This window comes from Meriones unguiculatus, chromosome 14, assembly GCF_030254825.1.
Source record: "Meriones unguiculatus strain TT.TT164.6M chromosome 14, Bangor_MerUng_6.1, whole genome shotgun sequence".
NCBI lineage: Eukaryota > Metazoa > Chordata > Mammalia > Rodentia > Muridae > Meriones > Meriones unguiculatus.
Genome location: NC_083361.1, coordinates 87,304,631 through 87,317,116, shown reverse-complemented (window position 1 = coordinate 87,317,116; position 12,486 = coordinate 87,304,631). Strand labels below are relative to the sequence as shown.

Here is a 12,486-nt window from a genome sequence, read left to right as displayed (position 1 = left end):
CTTCAGCACAAAGCTGGGTGGTGAGCACCTGCCCGTAATCCAGGTATTTGGAAATGGAGGCACAACCTCAGGATCGTCTTCAGATACACAGGGTTCTAAAGTGTACGCTTTATGACTGTATAATCCCCACTCTAACCCTTAATGGCCTCACTGGGAGGAAAGGCGTTGGTCTAAAAGGAGCCTCCAGAATTCAAGCAATGAATGTAACTTAGCTGGGGGGTTCATTTCTCATCCACAGCCCCCCCCCCACACACACACACATACTTTTAAAGCCTTAATGTTTCGCACCTTCAGATGCTGGCATCTCAGAACTTCCCAACCCCCAGGATGAGCCTTCATGATGATTTACCCAATTTGAATAATTTAGGGCCCAGCACCCTCAGGTGTCAGTTTCAGCTGCTCCGTTCCCATGGGCACCAGTGTGCCAGCCCTGCTACTGAACTAATAAAACAGCCAGTGGAAGAGGGCTGCTGTCCTGTGCCTCAGACCCCCAGAGCTGATAGACTTCCTGTCCATTCTTCTGAAAGCAACAAGCTGTCTCAGAGCCCAGGTACAGGGGACGAATTTGGAGGGGGGCAGGTGCTGTAAGAGGAGAAGCTAGGAGAACGAAAAGAAACGAGAATTGAGAGGCAGAGACAAAGACCGTTACGGAGGAAGAAAGCAAATTGAGACAGAGAGAGGTAAAAGAGGGCACTGGTCATATAGAAAAGGGCAGACGCTGAAGCTGAAGCGGGAGAAACAGCAAATGCCAGGGGCCTGGTGTGGCACTGAGGGTGGGTGTAAGCTGGAGGCGGGGAGGAAGACCTCAAGCTGGTTTCCAGGTGCTGTTCACATCGTCCCCGCCAGCTGGACCCGCTGTCCTGCATCTGTCCTGAAGACCTGCCCACCCCCTGGCTGTGGTGGGGCCATGGGGACCAGGAGCCACCACCTCGGCCTGAGGGTCCTGCTCCTGCTCCTTCTGCCTACAGGTAATGAACCAAGCCTCTTCTGACACTGCTGCTCTTCCTGCCCACCCAAACCTCCACCTGTCTCCACTTAGGCTGCAGTGCCTGCTGAGAACAAGCTGCCTGGGGCATGGGAGGAGAGGGTACTGAGGAGAAAGAGACTTGCCTGCCAGGGTGGGGGCTAGGGAAGCAGGGACCATGGAAAAAGCCAGGTGTGGCCACAGATACCCGTAACCCCAGGGCTGTAGGGACCTGAGCCGGGAGGCTGCTGGGCTTGCTCACCAGCCTAGCTGAAAAATGGCTAGCTGCAAGTTCAGTGAAGGACGGTCTCAAGAGAGCAAGTCAGAAAGTGACAGAGCCAGCCAGCTAGCGCCCTCCTCTGGCTTCTATGCACATCTGAGCACACGTGAGCAAACAACATACACCATAAGAAGTGTGTGAGATCACGGCAGAGGGGACAAGGCTCCAGCTGAGGAGTTGAAGGATGTGAAGAGGGGTCCCAAACTACAGTCAAATCCTTCCCGGTCCTCCAGAGTGCCTCGGAGCTGAGGGCAGACTGGCACACAAGCTGTTTCGAGACCTGTTCGCCAACTATACAAGTGCCCTGAGACCCGTGGCAGACACAGACCAGACTCTAAATGTGACCCTGGAGGTGACATTGTCTCAGATCATTGATATGGTATGACATGGTGGTGGTCCAGCTGTGGGATGTGGATCAAGGGGAGAAGGGCCGTCAAGTTATCCTTTTCCTGTGTGTTAGTGAATGATGACAGTGGCATTAACTTCAGTGTACCCGCTGGTGGCCCAAGACTTTACACACTGCAATGGACTGAGTCTCCACCCAAGCAGGAATTGTCTGAGGGATTAACTGATGAAATGGAGACTGGAGAACCCACCAAGGGCCCATAAGTTCAAGCCAGGATGGGGACCTGGGCTGTCTGAGCACGCTGGCTGTGTGGGTGCTGAGCAGAGGGCCCCGTGAATGAGCGTGCACGAAAAGGGCCCCGTGCGCGCACACACACACACACACACACACCTCTGCCCCTGCCAGGACGAGCGGAACCAGGTGCTCACCTTGTACCTGTGGATCCGGCAGGAGTGGACAGACGCCTACCTGCACTGGGACCCCAGAGCCTACGGTGACTTGGATGCGATCCGCATTCCCAGCGGTCTAGTGTGGCGGCCAGACATCGTACTCTATAACAAGTACTGCCCGCTGCCCCTTCTCAGAGTCCATCTGCCCTCGACATGCCCCAGGTCCTCTCCCAACACCTAGCAGAGTTGCTGAGACACCCGGAAAACTTACCCCTGGGCCCCTCCACGTCACTTTCCGTTCCCGCGCTGACCACACACGCTGGGTGTCTGCAGGGAACGCGCTCTGCCGCCCAAGCCAGTTGTAGCTCTCCACGAGAACTGTCTTGGATCCAAGTGTTCCTCTGTGATAGCGCCACCCTTCCATGCTCAGGGGCGGCCGGCTGGCTCTGCGGCCTCCAGCCTGGTCCTTGGGGTGCTTTATGCCACCCCACCGTTAGGTACTTTGCCTCTCCCGGCCAACTCGCAGCACTGAGCATCTTCCTGGTCCCTCTGAGGGGTTCCACAGATGACTGACTCCTTAGGTCAGCGTGAGGCTCAGTTCCACCCCGGGTTCACACAGGCCTTCACTCTGCTCCTAGCCCTTCCGAGCCTTCCGCGCTGCCTCCTCTAGACCCCCAGAGGCCCAAGCGAGACTAAGGGGGCTCGCCCCGCTGCGCTGCCCCGCCCACCAAAGCCCTCCTAGCGACAATCTGTCCACCTCGTTCACGGCCCCCATCAACTCTCGCCCTGCCTGTCCACAGGGCCGACACGCAGCCACCTGCCTCGGCCAGCACCAACGTGGTCGTGCGGCACGACGGCGCCGTGCGCTGGGACGCGCCGGCCATCACGCGCAGCTCGTGCCGCGTGGACGTGTCGGCCTTCCCGTTTGACGCGCAGCGCTGCGGCCTGACCTTCGGCTCCTGGACGCACGGCGGGCACCAGCTGGACGTACGCCCTCGGGGCGCCTCCGCCGGCCTGGCCGACTTCGTGGAGAACGTTGAGTGGCGCGTGCTGGGCATGCCGGCGCGCAGGCGCGTGCTCACCTACGGCTGCTGCTCCGAGCCCTACCCGGACGTCACCTTCACGCTGCTGCTGCGCCGCCGCGCTGCCGCCTACGTGTGCAACCTGCTGCTGCCCTGCGTCTTCATCTCGCTGCTGGCTCCGCTGGCCTTCCACCTGCCCGCCGACTCCGGGGAGAAGGTGTCCCTGGGCGTCACCGTGCTCCTGGCGCTCACCGTCTTCCAGCTGATCCTGGCCGAGAGCATGCCGCCCGCGGAGAGCGTGCCGCTCATCGGTGAGCCGGAGAGAGCGGGAGGGCGGACACTGGGTGTGTGTGTGTGTGTGTGTGTGTGTGTGTGTGTGTCTGTGTGGCTGTGTGGCTGTGTGTGTGTGTGTGTGTGGCTGTGTGGCTGTGTGTGTGTCTGTGTGGCTGTGTGTGTGTGGCTGTGTGGCTGTGTGTGTGTGTGTGTGTGTGTGTGTGAAAGAGGGAGCCCCTCACCGCCAGGCGCGCGAGCAAATTGCAGTGAGTGCGAGCTGTGCGCCAGGCATTCTCCTGTGCGCTTGACTTCTGTTCACTCAATGGAGCGACGCTGTGAACCAATGAATAACCAATAGGTTAGTCCAGAGGTACGGGAACGACCAGTATCTGTCCAGATTACAGCTCAAGTCTGATCCTGGGCGGGGAAGATAGTTAGGTAGCAGACAACTTCAAAGCTCTAATAGGAAGGAGGAGTTGGGGAGGACTCAGCTCTTACCTGCCCTTCCCCTCGCTGGGTCTGATGCTGGCCTCGTTCTGTTTATGATGAGGCGGCTAGGAAACCCAGCAGTGTCCATTTCCTATCCGGGGCTCACAGTGCTCTCCGTCCCACAGGAAAGTACTACATGGCCACTATGACCATGGTCACAGTCTCCACAGCACTCACCATCCTCATCATGAATCTGCATTACTGTGGCCCCAGCGCACATCCAGTGCCTGCCTGGGCTCGGGTCCTCCTGTTGGGACATTTAGCCAAAGGCTTGTGTGTGCGGGAGCGAGGGGAACCCTGTGGGCAGTTGAGGCCACTAGAGTCGGCCCGCAGCCTCCAGCCTCCAACTGGTCCCCCAGCGGGCCCTTGTCACGAGCCACAGTGTCTATGCCACCAGGAGGCCCTTCTGCATCACGTAGCTTCCATTGCCAGCACCTTCCGCAGCCACCGGGCCGCCCAGCGCCGCCATGAAGACTGGAAGCGCCTGGCGCGAGTGATGGACCGCTTTTTCCTGGGCATCTTCTTCTGCATGGCTCTGGTCATGAGCCTCCTCGTGCTGGTGCAAGCCCTGTGAAGGCCAGGAAAGGGATCTCAGGCAGCTGTGCTTACCTCTCCACCACCCGGCAGGTGGTTGTCGGTATTCAGATAGGCTAGCCAGTCTCTTCCCAAGGGCTGCCGAGAGTCAGAGACACCCCGGTAGGGCCTGGGCTTCTGACCTCACACGCCACAAACGGCCTTCGTGATCTACATGCCCTAACCGAGGGGGACCTAAACCCTGCTAATTCTCCCCTAATTCCAACAGTTAGAAGGTCAAAGTACAGACCTGAGGGGAAAACTCAGGGTCGCTGAGCAAGGTATGTACTCCTGAAACTCCAGCACATGAGGGCTGCGATAGGAGAATTACCATAAACACAGGACAGCCTGAGCTACAGAAAAATGTTGTCTAAAATAAATAAATAAATAGCTACCCCAGTGTCTACACTTGGAATTACAGCTGTTAGCTGGGGAAATCCAGAGAGGTAACACCACGCCGGGCCAGCGTGTAGGTTACTAAGGAGACAAAGCTGTACATGTTCTTGCCATCCTTAGCAGTTGCTGTTACAGAGAGTCATCTTGCCTGTCCCTGCTGAGGCTCTAGTCTCCGGAACAGAAGGCTGGGCAGACATCTGTCCCGGAGCTTCAGTCCATAATAAATGAGCGTGCCCAGCACCTGCTCCAAGTCCTGGCTTCCTGGGGCCCGCAACCAGAAGTTGGGGATTCAGGCTTGTCTTTATAGATAGGAATCTCAGGACTCACAGAGCTCTTTAAAAATCATGTTTATTAGCCAGGTGGTGGCGGTGGCAGCAGCGCACGCCTTTAATCCCAGCATTTGGGAGGCAGATGCAGGAGGATCTCTGTGAGTTCGAGGCCAGCATGGGCTACAGAGCAAGTTCTAGGATAGCCAAGGCTACACAGAGAAACCCTGTCTTAAAAAAACAAACAAAAACCACATTTATTTATTTATTATTTATTATTTATCTCTGTGTGTGTGCGTGCACGTGGACAGGTGTGTGCGTGCACACCTCCTGGGTAAATTTGTGGAAGTTAGAGAATAATGTGGGTAGTTGGTTCTTTCCCTCCGCCTTGTGGGGCCCAGGGATGAAACTCAAGTTATGAGTGGCAAGTACCCTTATTGCTGAGCCATCTTGCCAGCTCAGAAATTACATTTTTGGTAACAACAATGGCAAATGGATAGATTGATTAAATGACTGGGGTTTCACAGGAACCTTGAGAGAAGGCATAAAATTTTCTGTCATTTCCCCTGCTGTCCACCCTTACAGCCAGACACAGCCACCCTGTTCTTACATGCTGACATTTAGAGGGCTCTGCCGTGTTTCGGGAAGAGCTGGTGCAGGGACCACCACGCACGGGCGTTGGCTGCTTTCTTGCTGTCACAGCTCCTAGCACTTTCTTTGTGCCTTCCTCCCAGCCCTTACCCATAAGAAACTCAGTCTGACCAGGGAAAACTCAGGGACCAATAGAAACAGAGAGGCAGGCACTATAACCTAGCCAGGTAGCAGAGATGAGGAAGGGCTTCTAGAGGGGTGAACAAGGCTTTCCGGGTAGACATGGGGGGCATTTAAGTGACCCCAGCATGTCCCATAGCCGAGTGCTCTCCCACATTATCACCCACAATGAACTGCAATCTGGCTCCAAGTGAGTCTGCCTGTCCTAGGGTCCTCTGACCTCCAGTGAGTCCCATTCCTACAGCCCTGGGTGAGGTTGGATCTCCAAATTCTCTTCCATGTCTCCATCAACAGGTCTGGCAATTGCCAGGGAGGGCCCCAGAGTTCCCTGCAGTTACACTGGTTCCCCCAGGATCATGCTATGCTTGAGGCGCACAGGGGACCAACATCCTTCAGGAAGGGCCAGTCAGCATCTGATAGGTCACGGGAGACCTGGGTTCTCTGGAAGGGCCCTCAGACAAGGAACAAGAGCAGCAGCAGCAGGAGAGAACAGGAGGCAGAAAGGGAGCCCGGGGCTATGGGAGATAAAGAGGGATTTAGGAGCTGTGTGAGGTCATGAAGATGAAAGACAGAGAAACTGGCAGAGAGGGCTGGAAGGACCAAAACCCACAGTGCAATGAGAGCGATGAGAGAGACAGCCCTCATGCAGTGGCCACTGGGCTCTGGGCTGTGTCCGTCTGCTGACACTGCAGAGCCACCATCCTGCAGTGTGGACGAGCCTTGAGGGCAGAGATCTGAGAGAGAGATGGTGAGGCTGAACCTGGCTTCTCTATCCAGGCCCTGGTTGGAGAGGTGATGTCCCGGTGGGAGTGTGGAGGCAAAAATTCTAAATTTTCCCAATATCTCAAATTACGCACCATCTGAATGTAGAGGCCCAAGCAGGATACAGCAATTTGCTTGCCCAGCATCCCAGCACTAAGGAGGCTAAAGCAAGAGAATGGCCCATTTGAGGCCAGCCTGAACTGCATATGAGTTCCAGGACAACCTGCGCTACAGAGCAAATTCCCCAGTCTCAAAAACAGAACAAAAGGTCCAGTTTGAAGTTGGAGAACCGGCTTCTTAGTCACTCTGCGACCCTGGCCACTCTGTCTCTAGTCTCACTGTACTACATGAGGACAGTATTCTAGGTTTTCCTGTAGGGGGCTGTGGGCAGAGGGGGGAGCTGTTGGGCAGTTCAGGGTTCAGCCCTGCAGCCAGGCTATAGACGTGACTCCTCAGTAGCTGTGTGGTGAAGGACTACTTTCTGTCCTCTGTAAAAGTGGCTAACGGGGGCAAGATGGCGCACACCTTTAATCCCAGCACTCAGGAGGCAGAGGCAGGTGGATCTCTATGAGCTCAAGGCCAGCCTGATCTACAAATCGAGTCCAGGACAGCCAAGGCTACACAGAGAAACCCTGTATTGAAAAGCCAAACCAAAACCGAGAGAGGAAAAAAAGGAAGGAAGGAAGGAAGGAAGGAAGGAAGGAAAGAAAGAAAGAAAAGAAAAGAGAAAAGTAAAGAAAAGAAAAGAAAAGAAAAGAAAGAAAAAACAAAAACAAGATAATCTAGTGAGGGCCTCAGGACAGCCTGCTCAAATGTCTTCATCTCTTACCTGAGCTATCCAGCCAGCAAGGCCCAGACTTGCACCTCTTTTCTGAAAGAAAGAATGAAGAATCAATGCTTCAGCAGCTGATTGGAAAGGACCTCAGAGCTCTGATGATCAAATGTTCATTCTCTGTAATTCTGCTGCCTTAGGAAGGACCTCCCAGACCACCTTCACTTAACCTGAGCCCTGAGGACAGAAGAGAGACAGTCACAGGAGCCAGGATCTCTCTCTGGCTCCACAGTCCCAGCTCCCTTTCCTATGAGCTGTCCCAGACAGGAGGGGCTGGTTTGTGTTCTTGGCCCTGTTTTCTTCATGGCTCGTGATGCTGTTCAAGGTGGGAACTGAGCCACATTGGACCGCCTCCCATTTCAGCCTCGGTAACTGTGGCCTCTCAACCATAAAAGTTAGGCCTCATGTAGCCAGGGGCAGAAGGCCGCAGCCCACAGGCCACAGGCCACAGGCCACAGCCCACAGACTTCTCTATTCCTTCTCTGTTGAGGAAGGGGCCGGGGGATGGAGGAGGAACAGCCAACATGCCCCCGACCACAGGCTGGCATGGCTGAGCTGGAACTTGGAGGCACACCACACGCCTGCTTTCCCCCTGCCAGCACAGGCTGGTGCGTGTTACTCTCCATTCTGTCTGGTAAAACTGCACCTCTCCAAAGCTGGGGTCCGGAGTTTTAATCAACTCCTTTTCTTAAACCGTATTCTATTAGCATGTGTGAGATAGGGGAACGGGTGTTGCCCAGGGTTATGTAGCGCCCAGAGGCAACCCTGCGGAGTCTGTTCTCTCCTTCCACCTCTATAGGGACTCTGGGGACTGAACCGGAATCGTGGCAAAGCTCTGTTACCAGAGGAGCCACCTTGACGTTCCCTTTCTACTTAGTTTTGCCAACAAACGACTGTGGTGTCATTACTACGGTGGCTAGAAATTAATTCCTTTCCAGCTTCCAGCGGGGGCAGCAGCCTGATCCAAGCGTGCCTGTCCTTTCAAAGGCCCTGGTCTACTCTCCTGTACATGCAGGGCGTTCCCCACCCCACGACTCCGTCGCCTTATTGCCTGGGATTCAAGTGTATCCTCAGCAGGGATTAGAGGTGCCCGCCACCCCCCGCTGCTTTCATCGTCCACGCTGGAATCCTTTGGCTGGGAACGGGATGGGGCTTGGGTCTGTCGAAGCCCCTGGCGGACACCAGAAGACCCTCTTTCTGTAGGGCTGGCCTGGCTCGCTCCTCACCTTTGATGTACTCACAGTTGTAGGTGCTGCGTTTGCCCAGAGCTCGCAGGTAGATGCGTGCGGGACCCTGGGCAGGTCGGCTGGCATTGACCACCTGGAAAGTCTCAAAAGGAGGGATCAGCACCTCCTCCTCTTCAGGGAAAAAGGAGTAGCCTCTGATGGGGACCCCGAGGCAGGTCCAGATGCCAAAGAAGGTGTCCTTGCCAAACTGCTGGGCGGCAACATTCTTGAGGGACGCAGAAGCAAAGCCCCCCAGCCTAACGGTGGTGCCAGGCCCTGCTGGCCGGAAGCGCAGGCCGTGCACCCCCCTGAACACCTGCCGGCACCCGCGGGATCCCTGGCTCCCAAGCAGGTCCAGGGCCTCGGTGAGCAGGAAGTGGAGGGTCTTGAAGGAGAAGTGGTGGAGGTAGTGGGCCCGGGAGCGGCCTGCCTCACGCACTGCCGCATTGAACTCCCTGTGCAGAGGGCTGTTGGCCGTGTAGGCCAGGAGCGCCACCCCGTGCTCATCCCGGAAGCCCGGGGGTGGTGGGGGCAAGGGGGTTGGGCTGAGGCCCCACGATGACCCCCAGGCCCTGCGCTCCTGCCATTGGCTGTTGGCCAGAGCCCAACCATCCGCGTATACTTTGTTGGCCTGGAACTCTGAGTGGTTGAGATCTGGCAGAGCCGCTGTCATGTCTGCCGCACAGCCAGCATACTGGTCATCAAAGGATGCTGCGGCCATGTCCAGGGGTGCTTCTTGAGAAAAGATGTCAAGTTGTGTGATAGAGTAGCTTTGCACCTGAGGATAGGGGAGCATGGAGAACTGAGAGGGCAGTTCCTAGGACAATGGGAACTGGGTCACCCAGCGTCCCCCTGCTCTGAGACAGGGCCTGTCTGCCGAGAAAGGCAAGAAGGACCGCAAACATATCTGGAGGGAGCAGGGGACTGGGAACTAGCAGCTGCAGGCTCCCCAAGACTAAGGTTTCAGGAGTCACCTAGGAGGGACAGATGGGTCCCCAGGGAAGCGCTGGACTTTCTTCCCTCCACTCAGTGTCCTGCTGGGCTGGTGATGGAGGGTGACCATACCTGAAGCCCATCTCGGAGGCCCACAGACACCAGTAGGAGAGACATCATGGCAGGAATCTTCATGTTGGAGGTGACCCTGGAGCAAGCTGCAGTCTCTTTTCCCTCATCTGGAAAATTGGGGTGTTAATCTCTACCCTTCAGTAACCCTGGGGGTGGCTCTGAGGAGGCCCGGCCCTGGTGGTCGCAGTGCAACCACACTGTCCACGTTTGTTTGGTTTTGTTTTAGACGGGGTTTTACATAGCCGTGCTGACCCGGAACTTGCCACTGGGCCAGAGATGACCCTTAGCCTTTGGCCTTCCTGCGTCCACCTCCTAAATGGAGGCATGATGGATATGGACCACCTGCTCATTTACTACAGAGTAAGACAGACACATTTTGCAGTACAAAGTAATGATGTTGTAGGAAGATGGGTGTGGCACGGTCACCCCATTCCAGCCTCACACACCCCTGCCCTTAGGAAGAAATGGCCAGTGATAATGGTGCCTTTCTCAGAAAATATTTGAACAGTATAATTGTTTTCCTCCCCATCCCCCCCCCCCCGAAGTGCTGGAGGTCAAACCCAGAGCCTGGTGTATGCTGGACAAGCACTGTACCATTGAGCTCTGAATAATATATTACATACACCACACACACACACACACATACACACGCACACATACACACGCACACACACCATACACACATACACACACACATACACACACACACACACCACACACATACACACACACACACCACACACACACACACACACACCACACACATACACACATACACACACACACACACACCACACATACACACATACACACACACACACACACACACCACACATACACATGCACACACACACACACATGCACACGATGTCCTAACGTTTTGGGGTTTATTGTCTTTTTTTCCCCAAAGAAAAAGCTGCTCACATGTACTCATCCTATAGCTATATCCCCTTGAGAAACAGTACACCAGGGTCCTCCTTCCACGTAAGCCCCTCCTATCCACCTCATTGTTACAATGGCCACTTGATGTGTTTCATGGTGTAGTTAAACCATTGCATGGGCACATGGAGTTTTCCATAAGGTTTTGCTTGTTTCAAGGCAGGATCTGACCCTGTAGTCCAGGCCGGCCTTGAACTCACTCTGTGTCCCAGGCTGGCTCCTAGGAGCTTGTCAGTTAGAACCTGTGTCATGTACCAGCTTCCTCCCCCCGAGTGCTGGGATTACAGGTGTGCATCACCACACATGGGTAAAATAGCTTTATATTAATAGGCCATGCCAGACTATGATTCAAAAAGAAACCTTTCACCACTAGTGAAAGAAAATATCCTTCTTCATGCCTTTGCCAATGCTATCATTTATTGTTTTGCTAGATCATTTTGTTCTGTTGTGCTTTTTTTTTTTCGGTTTTTCAAGACAGGGTTTCTCTGTCCTCGACTCATTTTGTAGACCAGGCTGGCCTCGAACTCACAGAGATCTGCCTGCCTCTGCCTCCCCAGTGCTGTAATTAAAGGCGTGCTGTTTTGCTTTTTGTTGTTTGTTTTTTGAGACAGGGTCCCATGAAACCCAGGCGGCCTCAACTCTGTGCTGCCTCTCCTGAGCCTGCCCCGCCCCCCACGCCTTGGCCTGTGCGGGAATCACCGGGAGGAGCTCAACCCAGACCAGGCAAAGTCTCCAGACTGCTTGCTGAGAGTCTGTGAAGGAGGGAAATCCACATAAACACCCCAGCTTCAGGGGGACCTGCAGATGGGAGCCTGGGCAGCACCCTTGTCTTCCCTTTGGGGCCACACTCTGTCACCCTGATGCAGACGCCTTCTGCCTTCTGTGCACCTAGCATGTACCCTCAGGTCTCATGGCCTCCACCACATCCTTCCGTAAGGGTCTTCCATATCCTTCAGGCGAGGTGATGACCTCGTCGTGCCCCTGGAAGATCAGAGGAAGCTTGCCTCTTCCCTCGTTCAGACAGCACCACCCTTTCTGTCAGTGCTGGCTCACTTCCCAGAGACTCTCATTTCTATAGTCAGCTCTGTCTTATTTTTATTCCCTCTGAGCTGGGAGACCCCACCCCACACCAATCTCTGGTAAAACAAGCCCAGAGAGGCTTTCTGGGCATTGCTAACAAGACAGAGAACCTCAGAGGAAGTAGATGACTTTGTTTAGTGATGGGGGGGGCGGGGGGAGAGGGAGTAAAGCAGAGATTTGGTCTGGGACGCTGGGAATTTCTCCCCCCCCCCTTTTTTCTTTTTGACAAGTTCTTGTTAGATAGCTGAGGCTGGCCTCTAACCTAGTCTCTGGAGTGAGAGAGCTGAATCCAGCTAAATATCGCTTTTCACAGACAAGGGAGCTGTGCTTCACCTCTTCCCGTGAACCCCTGAGTTTTCCTCTTTTCCAGGCTCTCCCTCAACAGCCCCTCCTAGGAAAAGGAACCCAAGTCTCTTCTCAAAAATTCCAAACTTTCCCATGTTCACAAACCTTCCTAGGTGTCCCCAATCATTTCATCCAAAGATCCTTAAAAACCTCATTAATACCATAAAATTTCCTATCAACAGTTCCTTCCCTGCTCCCTGTGGAGGTGAGGTGTCCCTTACCTAGCCTTCTCCACGGTGGTAAAGCTGGGCAGGTCTCCGGCAATAGACCCAGCAGGGAGGGCGGCTTTCTCTCTTATACTGGCAGTGCCCTACCCCTCCTGCTTTCCCCCACAGCTGCTCAGAAATGTGACACTGTCTATTTCAAGCTGTCTTCTCAAGGCTCAGGAACTCTAGCCTCTGCCCAGCGTGACTGGGCCAACGTACTTCCCAGCACAATGAGAGCTGCTGAAGGCAGAAGGGGATGCTC

At 54.8% G+C, this 12,486-nt stretch overlaps 2 protein-coding genes across 2 annotated transcripts; one reads left to right on the top strand and one right to left on the bottom strand.

Annotated features, from left to right (window-relative positions):
* The first annotated feature begins 310 nt into the window (after nt 1-310).
* Chrna10 (cholinergic receptor nicotinic alpha 10 subunit) lies at nt 311-4,722 on the top strand. Its single transcript, XM_021652023.2, has 6 exons — nt 311-550; nt 822-968; nt 1,478-1,623; nt 1,996-2,150; nt 2,780-3,312; nt 3,889-4,722. The coding sequence occupies exons 1-6, from the start codon at nt 328-330 to the stop codon at nt 4,335-4,337; spliced, it is 1,653 nt and encodes a 550-aa protein (XP_021507698.2). The 5' UTR covers nt 311-327; the 3' UTR covers nt 4,338-4,722.
* A 567-nt stretch (nt 4,723-5,289) lies between these two features.
* On the bottom strand, nt 5,290-9,738 carry Art1 (ADP-ribosyltransferase 1). The gene is given in 5 exon segments (XM_021652025.2): nt 5,290-6,226; nt 6,229-6,284; nt 7,361-7,402; nt 8,590-9,367; nt 9,655-9,738. Coding segments are annotated over 5 exon segments (975 nt in total). The 5' UTR covers nt 9,718-9,738; the 3' UTR covers nt 5,290-6,190.
* Between the last annotated feature and the right edge of the window lie 2,748 nt (nt 9,739-12,486).

What these genes read in the sequence shown, in the direction of transcription:
- Chrna10 (XM_021652023.2), top strand. Translation starts at nt 328, where the DNA reads ATGAGCCTTCATGATGATTTACCCAATTTGAATAATTTAGGGCCCAGC. An exon ending in CAAGCTGTCTCAGAGCCCAG is followed by an intron (nt 551 to 821) that starts GTACAGGGGACG and finishes GCTGGTTTCCAG; the next exon opens with GTGCTGTTCACATCGTCCCC. An exon ending in GACATCGTACTCTATAACAA is followed by an intron (nt 2,151 to 2,779) that starts GTACTGCCCGCT and finishes GCCTGTCCACAG; the next exon opens with GGCCGACACGCAGCCACCTG.